General features: G+C 38.0%; 1 protein-coding gene across 1 annotated transcript in view; it reads left to right on the top strand.

The window, feature by feature from the left end:
• PIK3C2G (phosphatidylinositol-4-phosphate 3-kinase catalytic subunit type 2 gamma) overlaps positions 1-18,828 on the top strand; it is a 210,224-nt gene that overhangs the window by 14,222 nt on the left and 177,174 nt on the right. Inside the window, exons 4-7 of the mRNA XM_030041510.2 lie at positions 188-345; positions 3,708-3,819; positions 10,618-10,720; positions 18,313-18,383. Of these exons, the coding sequence (XP_029897370.1) occupies positions 188-345; positions 3,708-3,819; positions 10,618-10,720; positions 18,313-18,383 (444 nt within the window). The remainder of the gene's footprint in view (positions 1-187; positions 346-3,707; positions 3,820-10,617; positions 10,721-18,312; positions 18,384-18,828) is intronic.

Genomic DNA, 18,828 nt, shown 5'->3' on the forward strand with positions numbered 1-18,828 from the left:
ATCCCACTAATATATGAAACAAGGTTTGAGGTGCTACTGTTTTCCCCTCAGTTTGCACAAAATTTTATTCCAAACAGCTCTCTATGTACTATTATTGTAGGTATCCTGTAGAATTTTTGTTTTGTTTTTGTAAGAGAGTTGAAATGCGTGCCTATTTAGACATAATTTCATCACATGTTCTTTTCAGAATAAGAAATGCCTATCCTGCTTTTGACTTGAAGACAAACACCGGGAAAATCTGGAGTGTCACAACACGGTTCCCAGACCATATCCTTGGTGAATCAAAATTCAGAATCAGCGTTTGGACAGATTCTTCACTATATCCTCTGCTCCTTACACAACGTGGTAAGTGATTGAGGAGCCCATATCATTCCACAATTCAGTTCCATGCAGATGATAACAAAACGCATTTGTTATCTGGAAAGATACTTGGAGAGCAAGCCTTACATCAGTCTTGAGTGCATGCTTTGTCAAAATTGTTCAGTATATTTGCTATAAAATTAAAATCACAATAACTACCAAACTTTGCTAATGTATAGATCTCTACTTTCTTTAATCACAATTGGGACCAATTCTGGCAGTCTCAAATAGGCCATCACTCAGACTGTGATCTAGAAGGAAATTAAGCTTGTGCCTAATTTGAAGTGTAGGGGTAGTCCCAATATAGTCGTGGAACTTTTCATAGCCTTGACTCCGTTACTGAATCTAAGACTTAAGAGTCTGCAGTTGCTAAGACTCTTCTCCACCCAAGGTTATGTACAGGTCAGGGAAAGTACATGTTGGTCATAAAATGAAAGGAGAAATTCCAACTGCGTGGATACAAAAGGGCAGTAATTAAGAATTGGAACAATTTGCCCACAGAAGTTGTGGAGTCTCCATCCTTGGAGGTTTTTAAAGTCTTAGAGGACAAAACCTGAACAAGCTGTTCTAAATTCAATGTTGATCCTCCTTTAGGGAGGAGACTGGATTAGATGGACCTGCTGACGTCCTTCCCAGCCTAAATTATTCTGTCACTAGTGACTGTGGGAAGCTGCCACTGCTCCTGTGCATCCTGTATCTGTGGTGAATGGGAGAATCTTTGATTCCAGCTCTGGTAATTTTTACTTCTTAAGCCATATATACAAAAATGAAATAAATTAGATCTTCTTCTCCCTGTCTTCCTGTGCTGCTTCATTAAGTGATACTCTTTTTTTAATGAATCATTTCTTCAGTTGTCAAGGAATTATTTAGCTGTAACAGGCTGAGTATTAGTTTGTTTGATTGGTTGAAAACTGAAAATCCAAAGCTCTAAGAATATCAGTTAACATATATATATACATATATATATATATATATATATATATATATATATATATAAAATATCTTCATAAATAAGGTAGCCAAGGCTTACACATTTATTCCTATCAGTTTGGTTGCTTCATTTGGGAGCATCTACATAGTTATTGGAAAGCCTGGAGAAGTAGTAGGTTGTATCATCTTGAACCAATACTTTGTGGATGCCATGAAACAAAGGGCCAAAGGTCCTGGGACACTTGGACCAGATAGTAGTATTTCCAGCACTTCTGTCAACTAGGCAAGGGATCTACATTGAAGTTCCCTGTAATGGAAAAGTCTTAAATACTGGCAAATGTTTTATCATATAGCATCATTTACCCTACAGATTGTTTGATTTTCAGTCTGCTTAACTTCATTTACAAAAAAGCTTTAGAACGCACAGCTAAAACTGAAGGGGATATAAGAAACAGTCCCTATCCTAAACTTGCTTACAGTCTAAGTAAACAGCAAGATATAGTTGAAGCGGGGGGAGGGAGTACACTTTTTTGCCTCATCGAATATATATAATTGTTATGTCATGCAAAAACGTTTGGCAGAGCAAGGAAAGGAAAATGGGTCTACAAAGTGCAAATGAATAATACTAGCAAGTTTCAGAGTTTTTCCAATGAGTGACCTGAAAAAAGTGCACATTACAATTTTAATTCAAGATTCTGTGTCATTCTTCTTTTTCTGGTGTGTATATATTTAGCAAACAGGCACAGCAGTTTACATGTCAAACCAGCTATAAGGAGTTGCTTAAAACAGTGAGTTGTCGAAGGGCTAGATGTTAAAACTAGTAAAACTGGTAGAAAATGTTCAATTGAAGTGGCTTTCTAAGCAAAAGAAAAATGGCTTTGCAAGGAAAACAAAATTTTCAGAAGGCACTTCTGAATCCTTTGCTGCCTCCCCCTCCTCCCCCCGCGAGGAAAACCAAACCAAAGCAAAAAACAAGCTAGTTGTGGTAACCAACTGTGTGTGTTTCATCTTAGTTTTTGTCACACCCCCCTCACCTAGAAATTTCAGCTGTTCTCTGAAGTTTCTTTCAGTATTGCATTCCCTTAAACTTCCCTGCAAAAACAATTTTGCATTTCTTGGTTTGTTCTAAAATTATAGCATAGCAACTCTGAAACAGATTAGCCGGTATGAATTGGCTGCTGTGGGTGACTGGGTAATTCAGAAGACCATTAAACCTGGTGAAACTGGTTGGTTACACTCAGTTTGAACCAGTTCTCTGAACCTGGACCAGTGTAAATTAGTCAACACGCAAGTCTGGTTTACATGTTTAGTTTCTGGGGATTTGTATTTAACTGTAGGTAGTTTCCATTTTTATATCAAAAAGCTCACTTAAAGCTTCTAGTAAGAGCTCTTACACCTGCTAATTTTGAAGCAATAAAGAAATACCATGAATGAAAAACTGAAAGGCAAATCTACTTTGGCTTTTCTAGTATCAGCTACAGACAATGAGATAGCCTGAGAATTGTGGAGGAAGTCCAGACTTTATTTTGCATTGTAATGCCATCTCGGTACATTACATGAAGACTTTTCACTGAAGGGTCAGATCTTTTTTTCTGTTAGAGAGAGATATTTCAGACTTGCAGCATCAGCGCTGGTGCAGTGTGCTCTGCATGCCTGTAAAGACCAAACTTATCAGACATGTTTGCAATTTAACTGCCACATTACGCAACTATTCTCTTCAATTTTTTTGATCAGTTCTTCTAAAAAGGACAGAGAAGTGGTGTATTGGCAGGGTTGGAAAATGGCTTAAAAAGCTGAAGTGGCACTGGAGAAAATTATCAAAATACTAGAATATTTCTGAACAGCAGATAGTATAAACTGACATAGAACTTCTTAATGTGTATGTATTATATGTATTCGTATGTATTATATTATTTAATATATTACATGTATATAAAATGCATGTGAGCATTAATTTACTTCTTGGTTATGGCCAAAAAGGTCTGCACAGAAGAAACAATAGCAAGTAAAATTCTGGAGCCTTCTGTGTCATAGCAGCAACAGAGTTAACTTTTGCATCAGGCCATGTTCACACATGGGAAATGTACCGAGACACTCATCAGGAAGAAAAAAAAAAAAGTGTCATTTATCTCTTCCTTTCTGTTTGGGAAAGTTGCTCAGCTCTTCATCCTAGCTACCTAACAAATTGCTAATTTTGTCTGAATGGACATAGATTCTGTGACTTGTAAAGCATTTGAAGCAAAAAAAAAAAAAAAAAAAAAAAAATCAGGTGTGGCTTGATCTAATTCCTCTTGATGGAGCTAGTCTGCAGCAGTAGTTAGGCATTACAAAGAAATTCTTATTTTCTTTGCTCAAGTATCTAGCCTGGAATTCTCTAGCAAGCTACTATTAATTTTTCTTGCTATCTTTATTTACAGCTGGCTGTATCACTCATGACTTAATTGTAGAGATCCTCCATTGCACAAATCGATACCCAGTCCAGGAGGAATACCTTCTAAGTGTTTGCGGGTCTGATGAATTCTTACAAAAGTAAGTATCTCATTATGAGACGGTATTGAGTATGTGTTATGTAATAAAAGCTGCGCATTTAATGCGCTCTGCTTACATGCCACGTAAACAGAACCATAGGGAGAGTTAGAGTTATTATGTTCCAAACACTTAATGTAGAGTTTCTGAAACTCCCAGAATACACAGTACTTATGTTCTACAGAGATGATAGTGTGCTCTAGTACAAGGATTCAAATAAAATCCTGGCTCCTTTATATAAGCTTTGTGCAGCCTTGAATAATTTGTTTTACTTCACTGCCCTTCTGGTCTTTCTCATCCGTAATACAAGGATGCTGCCACATCCAGTATCTCATAGGAGTGTTATAAGCATGAAGGGGTATGCATATCCTCAAAGGTGGAAATCACCAAAGAGAGGAGAAACAGTATTATACAGCTACATAGCAGGTGATTTTTCTTCATATCCAGTTGCAACAGTAGTAAAAGCAAATGAAGTCTACGCTTTGGTGCTGACTGCAAGTTGAAGAAAAACACATTTTTCATACAAACAGGTCTTTCTGAATGTACATAGTCTACAAGTAAGGAAGTAAATGCTCTGATTTGCATTCATTTAGGTAAACTCTTGTGATGGTTGAAAGCACTACTGGACTCAGCTAGTTGTTTCTTGCCCCCGGCAGCTTAAATTCACCTGTCAGCAAAAGTGAGCAGATTTTGTGTTGAAGCAGCTAAAGTGCAGGCTGTAGGGATGGCGACTTTCAGCAGAAGGGGAGAAATTGGCAGTTCTCTGTGGTAACATGTTAAGCTGGCACTGCAGGAATCACAGTTCATCTGTTAGAGACATAAAAAATGTTAGATAAAATAGTATACATCTGTAATTGAAAGGGAAATTTTTAGAAGCAGTCATATTTGCAGCTTAGTGTAAAGATTACCTGTACTAGCCCAGAGCAAGTCAGCTTGATTAATGGAAGTAATGTAGTTGTGAGAGCAAGTGTCACACTGTGTAAATTAACTTTGTTCTATATCCAGCTTGGACACTTGTATACTTACACAGGTACACAGGTCAAACGTTCAGATGTTTATGATGAATTATGCTTTGCAACTAAAGATGGAGACTTCAACATTAGTAGGCCCACTCTTCACTTGTTTAAATCTCTGTGAAGCAGGAGCTGGTACAGCAGAGCGTTGTGTGAAGCATTACAACGCTAGAACTGCTGAGCAGAGAATCAGGTCGTACACAGATCTGTTAATTACGCAAGAAGGCCAGGGCATTTTTTTATTTTCAAGACTCTCTTCTCATTTCAAACTAATTGCTAAAGAAAATGGAAATAATGAGTCATTGTATTGAGGCTGAGCTCAGTGCATTTCCATAGAGTGTACAGCACGTTCTAAACAGTTTTAGTTTAACTGTTGGGAAGAATGCCTCAATAGTGGACTGTTTAAATTCCTGTACTTGCAGAATCTCTGCACGTCTCATTAGCAGTGAAACAAGGTCAATAATGTTCTCAGCTTTTTTGCCTTTGCCTCTTCACTGTCATGCAGAAAGCACTGAGCTGCACTTCTGGCCTCAGAAGCTTGTAATTCTATACCATGCCATCATTTCAGCTCCCTTTCTTCTGCCTCCTCATCGGAGTGCTGTATCTGAAATTTGAATCCTCAGACCATAATGATCCCTTGGGTAGCTTAACACGGCCTGAGGAGTTGCCTCAGGGTGAAATTTTTCCTATGTTTGGGCTATCTTTTAGTGCAAATTGCTTTCCTTGCAAAGTTGCTAACAGAGTGATTTGATGTACTTGTGCAGAGCTCTTCCTCAGAAAAGTATTTGGAAATTGTTCAGGGATGAATTCCATTAGAAGTTCCCCAAGTTATAAGACAGCAAAGGAATAAATACTCTGCTGCTCCTGCCTTATTGTAATCCAGAAAAAACTAAAGTGAAGCCAAAACAGTGACATGATGAATTGTTCTCAGACCAGAGTGGTTTAGTGAACCATACAACTTTGTGAAGTTCTGTCAGAGGCTTTCATGTACTGTTATATTGGACTGTATTAATGAGCACTTCACCCTGCCTCCTGCAGAAGCACCTGAAAGACTTAATTTCTGGAATCTATTTAGCTTTGAATGAGATGGGGGAAAAAATACTTGTGTGCCAATGACCATTACACTCAGCACCACAAGATTTCATCATCCATTATTCCCTTCCTATGGAGATATCCTTGAGCTCACATCCTATCTGACTCACAAGTAGAATATCAGATTTCAAATATCCAAATTTTAAAAAAATCAGAAGGCTGCACATAGGCTGCAGATCAGTCCATAACTAATCGGGCCATCTGTGAAATTCTGATTTGGAATCTCATTTTGTTTGTGGTCTTTCAGTTCATTTTGTTTACTGATCAGAAATCCTGGCCTTGCCTCAACCTGCAGGCTTTCTTTTTCTTCTTATGCTTCCTTTTCCGTCAAGTTTTTCTTACAGTGCCTGTAGAAGCTATCAGGATTCATTGCCACCTTGTCCCTGCCCCTTCTGTCATTGTAAGGTGTATGTTAGTTACTTCCCCAGTTGATTTGCTGCAGTTCCTTTTTCAGACCTTCAGTGTAAGTGCATCTGGAGGCAGAACTCTCTGAAAGACAGAGACTCCTTGAAAGAAGGAAGGAGTAAACCCCATATTTGTCTCATCAGTTTTTACCACTGTTCACAGAAGTTTCTGATTTTCATATGTATCCATACACCCTCCTTCTTTGGGTTTCCCAGCTGTGGGTGTGCTCTCCACTCCCTTATACTTGTCCTGTTCACGATCATCTTTTATTTTTTGGAGGGACATCTGCTGTTTCTAAAAATATCTTTGCTATATCATCCCATCATCCAAACCTCCTACATCTACCTTTAAATCTTGCTTTCACAGTTTCCTATCTTTCCTTAAATTTCAAATGGATGCCCCTAAAAATGATTATATGATGCCCTTCATGAAAGATGTTACATAAAAATAAATTAAATTGGGGTTAAGCAGCTTGTGTCAAATAACTCTTAGCTCTCAATGCCAGCAACAAGCCAAACCCAACCCTTCTCATGTGACAGCAATGAATCAATCCTTCTTTTAGACTCCTTTTCCTTTATAACTACAGGCTACAAAGTCCGGACATCCTGAAATGCCTAATAAAACAAAGCACATGAGTGTGTATAAGAATATGGGGCACTTTTTTTTTTTTTTTTTTTTTAATTGATCTGTCTGCTAGCAAGAGGTTGCATTAATGCAGACCCAGCAAAGGAATGTAGGCCAAGGATATTTATAAGCTTTATTTCTAAACATGCCTTTTTGCACAGTTATCTTACTGCTTTGCAGTTTAGCTAACATAGTAAGCAGGGTTATGGAATAGAAAAGTCTAAATGCTTATCATTTCTGCTCACATGCTTGCCTGTGACCTTATTGATGACATTTTTTGCCTTACTAATTCTATTCTCTGAGAATTGAGAGCTAAATAAGAATTGGTTTTCACTCAAATTGAAGTTTAAGCTATTAATTATACACTGGGCAGAGTTATATTCATGCAGATTAGGATCATAAGAAGCAAGCACCTTTTGGATGAATATGTTCTTTGTAAAAAATAAACTTCATTTTCCCTTGTCACTGCAGATTAAGTTTTTCATTCAGAGATGCTGCTTAGCTGAGTTCTTTCTCAAAAAAAAAAAAAAAGTCTGATTGAACTGTATTAGGATTTGGAGCTTATATCACAACAGAGAACCTTGGTGTGGGGAAGCAAAATCATCTAGTGGTGAGGGAGTATCAAGTGACTGAGGAATTTTCCCTTTTTCTGCTTCTGATATATTGTGGGACCACAGGCAAGTCACGTTGCTTTGACCAGTTCATTACCATGTCTCTTAAAGAAAAAGATTGCCTTTTGCTTTATGTCTTTTGTCATGGCATTCTCATCAAACCTGTATTCTTCACTTAGTAATTCCAGCTAAAAACAGGGGGGAAAACTGTTGAGTTAATAATGTTGTAGCGTTTTTATTTGTGTTTCCTTTACAGAGCTCAGAGCACTGTAAACCAGTTACTAAAAATCATGCTGTCCTCCAAAGGGGGCTATATTACTTTTATCTTAGTAGTACAGGTATAGTAGCAGATCTGCATAGTGTGTTGCAGCCTGAGGTATGGCTAAAAGGTAATCTGTCAATCTATGGCAAAGATACATCTCTGTTTCTTGTAGTTCACTTCTTATCTAGACCAGGTTTCTACATTATTTTATTGAGGCATTAATCCATTTTGTCTAGTCTCTTGTGTCACAATACCTGTCAAAACTTTTCTCTTTGTATTTGTCCAAATGAAATCCACTCATGAAGTCAACTGTGTGAAGTCAGCTGTATGGCCAGTACTTCTGACTGCAATGTTTCAGGCAGCATTGCTATGTCAATAAAGGATTTGATGATGTATTGTATCTGCCTGACACAGCAGAGCTAACACAAACAACTAGTGTAAATGTAGTTATAACCACAAAATTCAACTGCTGTTGGTGTAGCTTGTTCCGCCTGGGAGCAAGATGACATGAAATAATTATACTTGTAAAAGGTAGTTTTTATACATCTGTGGTACAAAATTGTAACTACAGAGGAGGGTATAGTTATACCAATTTACACTAGCAGAACGCTCCTCTGTATAGGTATAGCGATACCAATTTCTGTCACTGGCTTGATGTAATGTTGGCATTGCAACAGGAATCTGTATGCTGGAGGTACTGACTCAAGACTCACAGATGTGTTTCTTTGTAATTTTCTTGTCGCTTTCAACCTGTCCTAAGGTTGAAAGTAAGGCAGAATGGAAAGAGCAGGAATAATGGTAGCGTAAAAGGTAAAAACCAAGTGTGAGGCAGTTCTAAAGGATGCAAGGATCATGGGAGAGTTCATCCTTAGAGTCATGAGGCTGACGTGATTGGGTAAAATGAGGAGAGGAAGAAGTTTCAAGAAAGCCATGAGTAGGCACAACACAGATATGAGCTGAGGAGCAACAGAAGAGAATCTATGAATTGGTACAGTCTCAGGAACTAGGAATTGATCTCTTGGACTTTTGCTTGTAAAGGGATTTGAGAAGGGTTGAGGCAAAACAGTGATACGCTTTCCACCAGTACAGGTATTTCACTGTGTTGGTGTTAACTTCTCTGTCTTACATCTTGTACTTCATGCTCTTAAAATCAAGGAATTTTGCAAATATATGGAAGCACTATCAGAGGACCTTACTTTAGGTATTTGTTACGTCAGATGGAAATAGGTTTGCCCTCTGTGACCTTTAATATATTTGTTTAAAAAAAAAAAAAATTCTTATATCTACACTTCATACCTTTTTGTGACCTCTAATGGACAGTATGTATGTTACTTCACTCTGGTGTAGTGTAGGTGCAGAACATATACAAGATATATGAATTCCCTGTAATTGTGCTGAATGGCAATATGTACAGCACATTTATTTAAGTTTAACCATTCATTTTTGCTGGGGACCTCTGCTGCCATGTGAGATATGGGTCTCTCCCCTAAGTCATGCTTTCCATGATTTATTCATAGGGTGAGTGTTTTTTTGGAAAGAAATCCAGCCAGTTTTACGCAGACATTCCATCAAAAGCCCTTTTAGGTAGAAAGAAACACAGTTTACAACTGAATTCTGGGTTTTCCATGGCACTTGACAAACCAGAAAAGAATCATCTTTCCTTCATGGCCCAAGGAGTTCTGAAATAACTTACCATGCTGTAAATCTGTATAAATATGGAATATCCCTTTTGGCACTTGTGGTTGCAGGCTTGAAAAAAGCAACATGAATCTAATTGAACATGCACTAGAGTTGTAACTGATGATACATATGCATATTAACTTGCTTTGGTGATGAATTTGCCTTTGCAAAAATCAGTGTCGTTTTTCCTACCTGTTATATCCCAAAGGATTTTTTTTAAATGTAAAAAGATGTTTGCCTTAACTCTGAAATAGTTTTTGCATTATTTCACCTGATTAAAACAAAAAGGGGAAGGGAAACAGTGAAATTATTTTTGTTCAAAGTAATTTTAAGAGTGATATACTAAGGCTGTATTATAACTTAGAAGAAGTTGCCAAGAGTGATAAGTGGACTAGAAGCTACTCTGAAGAGGCAAATAAGAAAAAGGAATTGCCCTGTCATGGGGTGCTAGAGCATCCTTGACCAGCAGAGTAGTTTGTAGAAGTCACTCCAGCTGAGTGAGTAGAGCTCTGTGTCTGACCTTAGCTCTCATATGATTGAGAAGGAGGAAGACTGACTCGCGGCTTGTTTTACCATCTCTGTGTGACCTGTACAGGGTGAGAACTTTGATTTCTTTGAGAATCAAGGGCCACCTGTCTTAATATATGTGATTTTCAAACTCACAGCTAATATTTGATTTTTCAAGTTGGGTATCAAACACTACAAGTCATTCTGTAGTGGTGCATTCATAACCAAGATACTTTGTATAAATTGCACTAATTTGGTTTTAAGAATATGCATGAACAATCTCAAGTTTTGGGAGCATGTGCAGTTTGTTTAGAATATTCTTTCTCTTTGTCATTGTTGTTCTGTTACAGAACTTAATGGTCAAAGATACATCTAAGCAATTATTCTTAAACTGTTTCACCAGAAAATATGCCAGAACCAAACACCATCAGTTTTCACGGAAGTGGGTGCCAAGTACATGTTTTATATTATTCAATCTGCTTTGCACTTAGAATTTAGTCCACTGGTGCTTTTAGGAGAAGGAGAGAAGGGAAAAAAAGAAGGAAGTGGCAAGCAGAGGTAACTATTTGTTATTTGTCTTCCCTCCCCCCTCCCCCCCAAACTACAGTGATCATACTTTGGGCAGCCATGAAAGTCTTCACAAGGCAACCACCTGCATTCAGCTTCGACTACACAACACTAATAATTTGAAGCAAAGTTTGGCTCGAACGGTATGTTGTCTTTTTTTTCCTCCTCTTTCTTTCAGCATCCCTGAAGGAATAAAATTCCACCAATCCTTTTATGTAGCAACCTGCAGTAATAATCAAAGAGAGATTATTTGCTTTCCTGAGAATGCATATATTATTGCTGAACTCCAGTTGAAATGTACTGGGGAACATTTCTGCTTTGCTCCTGTACTTATATCTAGTGAGTTACTGTAGAGAATACACAACTAAAAAAGACCAAGGACTACCTTTTTAGAAAAAAAACAGTTTTGTCAGAACTTAATGCTATTTATTTCAGGTGGGTAGAGAATTCTTATTTTTTATTAGCCTTTCTATGTTTTGAAATATAACAAGAGCAAAACCACTCAAAGTACTGCGTAAAATGAATTAGATCTGGATTCTTGTCATTATCACTGAAAACCAGAGCAGGCTGATAAAAGCCGGAATCATAGTTGGTGTGTTTATGCACGTGTGATGCATACTTGTGTGTGTGTATGTTCTTGCTTGCAGACATGCAGAAATATTGTCTGTAAGGACATGTAGTCCTTACAGAAAACATAATTTTATCACCATCTTAAATCCAGGGACATTCCTATTCAGATTATTTGAATTTAAGCAACTTTGCAGTGGATTACTGAGCTTTAATGACACTGACCTATGCTACTAAATGTGAGCTTTATTCCTAGTGGACCAGCTAGAATTACTTCCAACCCAAAGTTTGCAATACAGCAGAAACTTTGTTCTGGGCAGTGTTCATTGGCAGTGTGTTGACTCTGTTCACAGATAGTACCAATTACCTGTTTTGTGTTGGTACGCTATCAGCCTGAGTCTGTCAATATATGGGTCAGATGGCAGATTTCTAATAAAAAAGGGTAGGGGCTTTCTTTTCCTTTGTGTTATGTGTCACCATGTGGAACATGAAGTTCAATATAATATGTTACCTGGAGCATTTAAAAAGGGCTATAATGAGGCCAAATATATATATATATATATATATATATATATACACACATTTAACATTTTAATGAGTTTATAGATAAAAGCAGAATAATTTGGTGCTGATACGTACAATCCTGGCTTAAATTATTGGCATTCTTCACTGCCAATATTATTCACTTAATTATTTATTTTTTAAAACCCATTGATTCTTCTTGGTATAACATTGTCCAAAAGAAAGTAAATTAGGAAACATGTAAGCTTTCATCACTAGGTCACTTCTTCAAAAATTAGTCAGATCAATGAATTGCCAACTGCTTGCTCTCAGTCTAGGGAAAATAAGTTGATGTTTGAATATACCTTCAGAAGGGTGTGAGCAAGTGTCCATCTCATAAGTCCTTTCTCACCCCATCCGTGTATCACACCAGCAAAAAGAACATGTCCAGTGACCATTGGAATGAGTTTTGTCTTGGGAAACTATCTGTGGTAACTTCTTGTCATTTAACTGCAAGTTGTTGAGATCAAGGCAGGAATCACCATGTGATTTCCATTGTCTGCATTAAACAAGAGATTAGGCAGTCATCATAGTCCTTTCTGGTGTTAGATCTGTGACAAGACATCCTGTGTTAGAACATGGAAAACTTCATTTTTCATATAGTGCTGCCAAAGAAGGGCTTGAAAAGAGTGGAGTGTTGGTGATTAGATATAATTATGGATGCACATAAGTATGTGTAATGGTGGAAAAATGATTTACCTTTTTTAGGTCAACATCTCTATCTTTTAAATAGAATAATATATTATCGACCCTTCTGCTGGGCAGTTGCAGGTTTCCAACATTTTCTGGCCTGAGAAATCAGTGACACGAATTAGAAGCTTGATATGAATGCGTTTTGCTACTTACATGCATATAGCGTGTGGTGAAGGTATTTTTTACATGCATATACTGAAAAGAGGGAGACTCAAACAACTTCCTGACAATCTACTCTTCAAACTTCCAAGCCAATGACTGATTTTCTGCAAGTTACTCTGTCTTCAAACAGAAAAACTAAAATATAGAGCAAATGACCTATTTGGTCTATGTAGATCTGCTATTACTGTAGATCTCCAAAACTATCTGCTTTGGAACCTAATGATATGTTCAGGAGCCTCTTCTGAAACTTTAAAGCTTGTTTGTGTGCTAAGGAAGCAAAACTCTAGACCAATGCCATCTGGAGACTGCCTTCATGATTCTTGCTTATCTTACATAACACTGTTGAAATAGGGATGCATGGTTAAAAATATCTGTCTGTACATTCAAATTACTGTTATTATGCTTAATAACCAATGTAAATGGATACTTATAAGTAATATACAACTTTTTTTTTTTTTAACCAGACAGTGTATGAACTTTGGCCAATAACTACATGTTCTTTTGTGAATTCAGCTGAAAAACGTATTTTTTTTAAGGTAAATGCTTGCTTCCTTTCCTTTTGTGGGAAGCTGGCATTCTGTTATGAAGTATTCAGAAAGAGGAAATTGTCTTGAACTGAGCAGTTACAAGCAAGAAATTTGGCCTGGGGCTTTACATGGAAACACAGGTCTTTCAGCCAGTGGGTGACCTTTGATTTTGTTTTTTTGAGACGTGAGATTTATTGGTCTTAACATGCTTGAAGAACATCTTTTAAGACCCCAATTTTCAAGATGCTAGATTCCTACTAAACTTCCAAATAAGGCTTATACAGGGAATGTTAGTTTATCTTTTTAATATATAGAAAAATATTGAAGCTCAGTTTTATACCATTTCTAGCCAGACAAAGAGTTTCTGTTGACAGGATTGGGAATTCTGCACCTTGCAGACTTTTCTCCACACATTGAAACCTTCAGAATGACAATGAATGTGAAGAAAAACCAATAGCCTCTTGTCAGATGGTGACCCAGTGTACTCAGGTTACAATAATACTGAATAATGACTGCTGCACACCTGTCCTGCTCTGTATTTTAACCTAGATGGTCTCTAAAAGGCAACTCTTAAGTGCAAACTCCACAAGTCGTAGTGGGTCAGAAGTGTTAAATTCCTAGTGACTAGGTGGTGTTCAGGAAGAAATGTGCAGTTGAACAGCGTAGAAGCAGAAACCTTTATCCAGATACCATTTCTAGGGAGTGCTCTGTCTATCCGAGATACCCATTTTTTCAGAGTTGTCCCCACATACTGATTATCTGGGGAAAGCATGAATCTTTGCAGTGGAGAAGCAGCAAAGAATACTTACGGGTTTCTAACAAGAGCCTCACTTGCTTCCAGAAAGGAATTTTTGGACTAAAGCAGCCAGCAAGCAGTATTTCCTGAAAGTTCAAAAACGTTTTTGTTTTCATATATACCAGTGTTAATGGTGATAACGTTTTGCCAGACATAATGAGTTAAGCGTAACTTTCTGGGCATAATCAGAGATGAGAAGAGTCAGTGGTCCATCATGATAAGAAGGGGGTGATTTTTTTCCCATTATTTAAAAGTTTGTGACTTGGAGGTACTACACAATCCCTCTAAAAATAGAACGGAGCCTTTTCTTGTGTTTAAATGTCCCTTGAAATTGTGCTACTGTTTAATAACCTATGATAGGGTTTAACCAGGAAGGGTGACATTTTAAGATATCTTAACTCTATCCCAGCTGAAACCAGGACAGAATTATTGATCACCCCTTTATGGTAACTGACACGACTCTGAAAGCTTCAGGCCATGAAGTTACTTTAGGTTACTAATAATAGCAAAGAACATGAGCAGCTCTTGAGCTGGCATAAGTCATAGACCCAGAGTTTTATTCCAGCTCCAGGGCATGCTTGTGACAGAGCACTAATATCGGAAAGGAGAGGTCCTGCTCGCAGGCTGGAGCACCAGCAAGTCTGTCAGGACCACACAAAACCTAATGGAGGAGACACAGACTGTGGTGCATTGAAAGCTGCAGTGTTTCCTTTTGCTCTGGACTCGGTTCTGTAGATCTCTTTGGGTCTGCTGAAACCTGCTCCAGCCACGCTGAATTCAAGGATCTGAGGTAGTCAACAGTGAGCTCACGGTCAATTTTGCTGTTGCTGTTCTCTGAAACTTGTGGCTTTGGACATAAAATGCAATTAGAGGCAGTTTATGGAAAAAAAATTGCCCTCCCTCAGAATTCATATGAAAAGATGTGAAAATAGTGTGTTGGTGTTTTTTTGTTGGTTTTGGTTGTTTTTTTTTAAAGGCACAAACTTTGAGACTTTTAAGATTCTTCAGCTAGCTCAGTTATGCACACATGCAGCTAATGTTTATTTTTGTGAGTTAATCTGCGCTTACTCTTGGGGAGAATTTGACCTGTGATCTATAGAATCCTTCCAAATTTTGAACTTTGGAATATGTTATTTTATAGGAAGCTCCACTAAGACTGTAGTTTACTAGTGTCACAGAAACACATGAATATCTTGACAGCCATTCTATATAATAATCACCCATATGTATTCAGGTGCTAAATAATTCACATACATCCACCTTTTGCCCTAGTCTATCAGATCCCCTTAAGCTTCTGGGTTCCTATCAATCACACATATCTCTAAGCTTCAGGGCTCCCTCCTTCCATCTGCGTCGCATTGTTTCTGAGTTCATCTCTTCCTGTGTCCTAGTCCTATCAGTGTATGAGATCAAGGAGGAAGTTTGTCATTTATCAGTCTTGTTCTGTAGCTCAAGCCTTGTCCCTGTGATTGCTCAGTTCAGATGTGCTCTGCTATTTGTAAGGTCTCCAGAGGAGGTGGTGTGACAGCTAAGCATGCAGCGACATTATAAAAATGCAGGGTGGATTTTGCAGAACACACACACTACTCATCTGTAGGGTAACGTGACTTTAAAAAAGGAAAAAAAACCATATGACCTGCTGAGAGTCAAGATGGATGTGATTGACTGTTGCTCTGTCTAGAAGCAGCAAATTTAAATCATGGTATTATAGCAAGCAACTATGGAGTGCTGGGTGCTATTTTCTTCCTTGAGTGCATGCTGCTGATTATGGTAGCCCTACAAAATATTCTCAAGGCTTGAGATGTTATACCAGTCCTCTAGCGTGCACTGAAGCAGCATGATAGCTGTCAGATGCTCCAAGCCTCAGAGTATGGCATGGGCAGAAGATGTGAGTTGTGAGCAAAACCAGCAGTTGTTAGGTCAGAGCCATATGTAGCACACTTAGTGCTGTGCTCAGGAAATGGGCATCTGTGAGCTATTTTTTTGTGTCTCATAATAATTTTTGTAGAAGCAACTTAGTGGGGTTCAGAGACAGATTCTGAAATCAGCTGAGAAAAGACCATCTACTCTCAAATGCATCCCCTAACCCCCAAGTACTTACTCTGTCTTCTCCTCTGTAATAACACGTAACACTCTCATGTCAATACACTGAGATAAGAAACACAGGTGTTTGTATAAGATCAAATGCCCAGACAAAGGGGAGTTTAGTGCTTATATCTGAGACATACTTTCAAGGCTTAATGCATGAGAATGTTTTTCTTACCTTCACCCCCTTCCATTTCATTCATCTAATTCATCTTTCACTTGTTGCCATTATGTGATAAAAGAGATAGTAGCGCTCCAGATGGGAATTCTTTACAGAACATCTGTAATGTATCTAGCTCAGCAAGATCCCGCTCCTTAAACAGTGCTATTGCCAATTCTCTATATAGCGATCTAAAGCAGAATTAGCGTGAATTAATTCACATGTTAATTAACATATTTAAATTGAATCCAACCATAGCAAAGACACAAGTTACTTAGGAATGCTAGCTTTAGACCACTACTACGCTTCAATTAACTAGAAAGAATTGCTAGTGTGGTCACCTTCTTCTGAACAAGCTTTCAATATTTGAATTCACTAACATTCAAAATATTAGGAGAAGGCTGTTTTAGCCAAGCAAGTGAAAGACTGGGGTTTTTTTCTTTAGAAAATACAAATTTGCTTTCAAATTCAGTTTAAGGGGGGGGGGAATCATCAATCATATTTCATCACTGTTGGATTATGTTGTTCTCTTTTTTTTTAATTGTGTTTATTGTATGAAAGTGATAACAGGAAAATATTAACAGAATTTTTTTTCCTTACTGAAATGTTTTGCTTAAGGTTAAACCATTTTTTCTACCCTTCACAAAGAATTTGAAAGTTTCATTAGTTTAGTTCAGCCTAAAATGGAGTCATTTTTCAGATTCTTCTGTATCCTTGGCCAGATACAATTTCTGTCCTCTGCTTCACCTTTGAGTGAACAAATGTTTTAGATCAGTATACATGTAAATAAATAGGCTGTAACCTGGTTGCCTAAGCTGTGCCCATCCCAGCCATCATTTACAGTTCTAGAGATACTAAGAAAAATAATGTCTGGCAGCTGTCCTAGCTGTTATGGAAACAGAAGCTCATCACCACTAGATGCCTATGTGCTGTGCTGCTTTCCTGCTTCTGTTTTCTTAGTTAATTCTTTTCTCTCTCTCATCCCCCCACCCCTCCCAGGGTTATACCTGTTTATAAGTGTCATTCCCTTTGTAATCCTTGACCAGTGAATTTGGGGTCATGCTTGTCACAAGCCCCTCAGTAACTTTTCCCTATGAGTTATAGGGATATAGGTCAGAAAAAGGGCAGAATTTTCAGGACACGGTGGTGCTTACAAGCTGGCAGTACAGGCCTAGCATGGGCTGAGCTACCTCCATGGGGTGGGAAGGGTTAAGGCATCAAAGGCAACAAATCTGTGGGGCTGGAGAAAGAACTATATCTGAATTGGAACAGGTTTGGTCAGCAGAATATATGAAATAAGACAAAATCATAGAATTGTTTAGGCTGGAAGGGATCTCATGGGATCATTTAGTCCAATCCCTCTGCTCAAGCAGGGTCAGCTAGAGTAGGTTTCCCAGGACCATGTCTAGTCATGTTTTGAATATCTCAGCAGATATTCAAACCTACTCCACAATCTTTCAGGGCAACATCTTCCTGTGTTTGACTACCTTCACAATGTTTTTTGTGTGTGTGTTAACATGGAATTTCACATGTTTTAATTTGTGCCCTTTGCCTCTTGTCCTGTCAGTGAGCACTACTGAAAAGAGTCTGACTCCCTTGTCTTCATTACTTCCCATCAGATACTTGTACACATTGATAAGATTCCCCCTGAGCTTTCCCTTTTCCAGACTGAACAGTCCTATCTCAGCCTCTCCTCATACAAAAAATGCTTTGGTGCCTTGATCATCTCTGTGACTTCACTGAGAGAAGTCCCTTCAGAAGGGTTGCAAAGGATGGTACAGGTGTTCTCTGTTCTGTTTTCTTAGAAAAGGAAGCAGCAGAGGGGTTGTGGATGAAAACCGATTTCTGCTTTGTGGCTGGTGTATATCACCATTGCAAAAAGGTGCCTTCTGCTGTCTGTAACAAGAAAGCAGAAGCAGGGTTTACTGAGGCTGGGCTATAGTCTTCATCTATATGTAGCTAGAAGGAGCTACTGTGACAATCTGGTTTGGCCTCCTATATAGTACAACCCAGTGTAACATGAGAGAGAGTCATCAAATAAAATTTCAGATTGAAACATCCTGAACACTCTGAAAGGACTGTTCCTAAAGAACATGCTGACTTTGGAAAATACCAAGCAAATCTCTCCAACATGTGTTCTTCCAATCAGAATACTATATCTCACTATATGCTTCTCTTCCACAGCATGAGGATGACCAAAGACAGTTCAGTGTCAATCAGCTGTTAGAAGACAGTTGTGCCTGGAGACTGACTCGGTAAGAACACTGGTATTTAACAATATTTCTGTTTGTTCGTATTTGTAGTGAGTGTCTTGGTGCCAAAGGACAATTCTGAGACCTACTGGGGACAGGAATGATACCAAAGAGAAAGAAATTTGGTTCAATGTTTTAGACTCTTATTTTCAGACCTTATTGATTGCTTAGCAATAATAATTTATAGATCTTTGTAATTTTTCCCCATTCTCTCCCTTTCATGTCATTGAAGGTTTCATTAGAGCTTGCATGTTTCCTAAAGATTCCCAGGACTGAAGGAGTCATAATTCTCATGTGTGCGTTGCTTTTAGAGAATTTTTTAAGAGTAAATACTGTAAAAATAATAGATTTGCTCTTTATTATGCCTGTGTTTTCACAGTAGAGTGATGTTTTGTTTTATTTTATTTTATTTTTGTAATGGAGGCTATCTATGACAAGTTTTTAACTT

Source organism: Aquila chrysaetos, chromosome 17, assembly GCF_900496995.4.
Source record: "Aquila chrysaetos chrysaetos chromosome 17, bAquChr1.4, whole genome shotgun sequence".
In the NCBI taxonomy this organism is placed as follows: Eukaryota; Metazoa; Chordata; class Aves; order Accipitriformes; family Accipitridae; genus Aquila; species Aquila chrysaetos.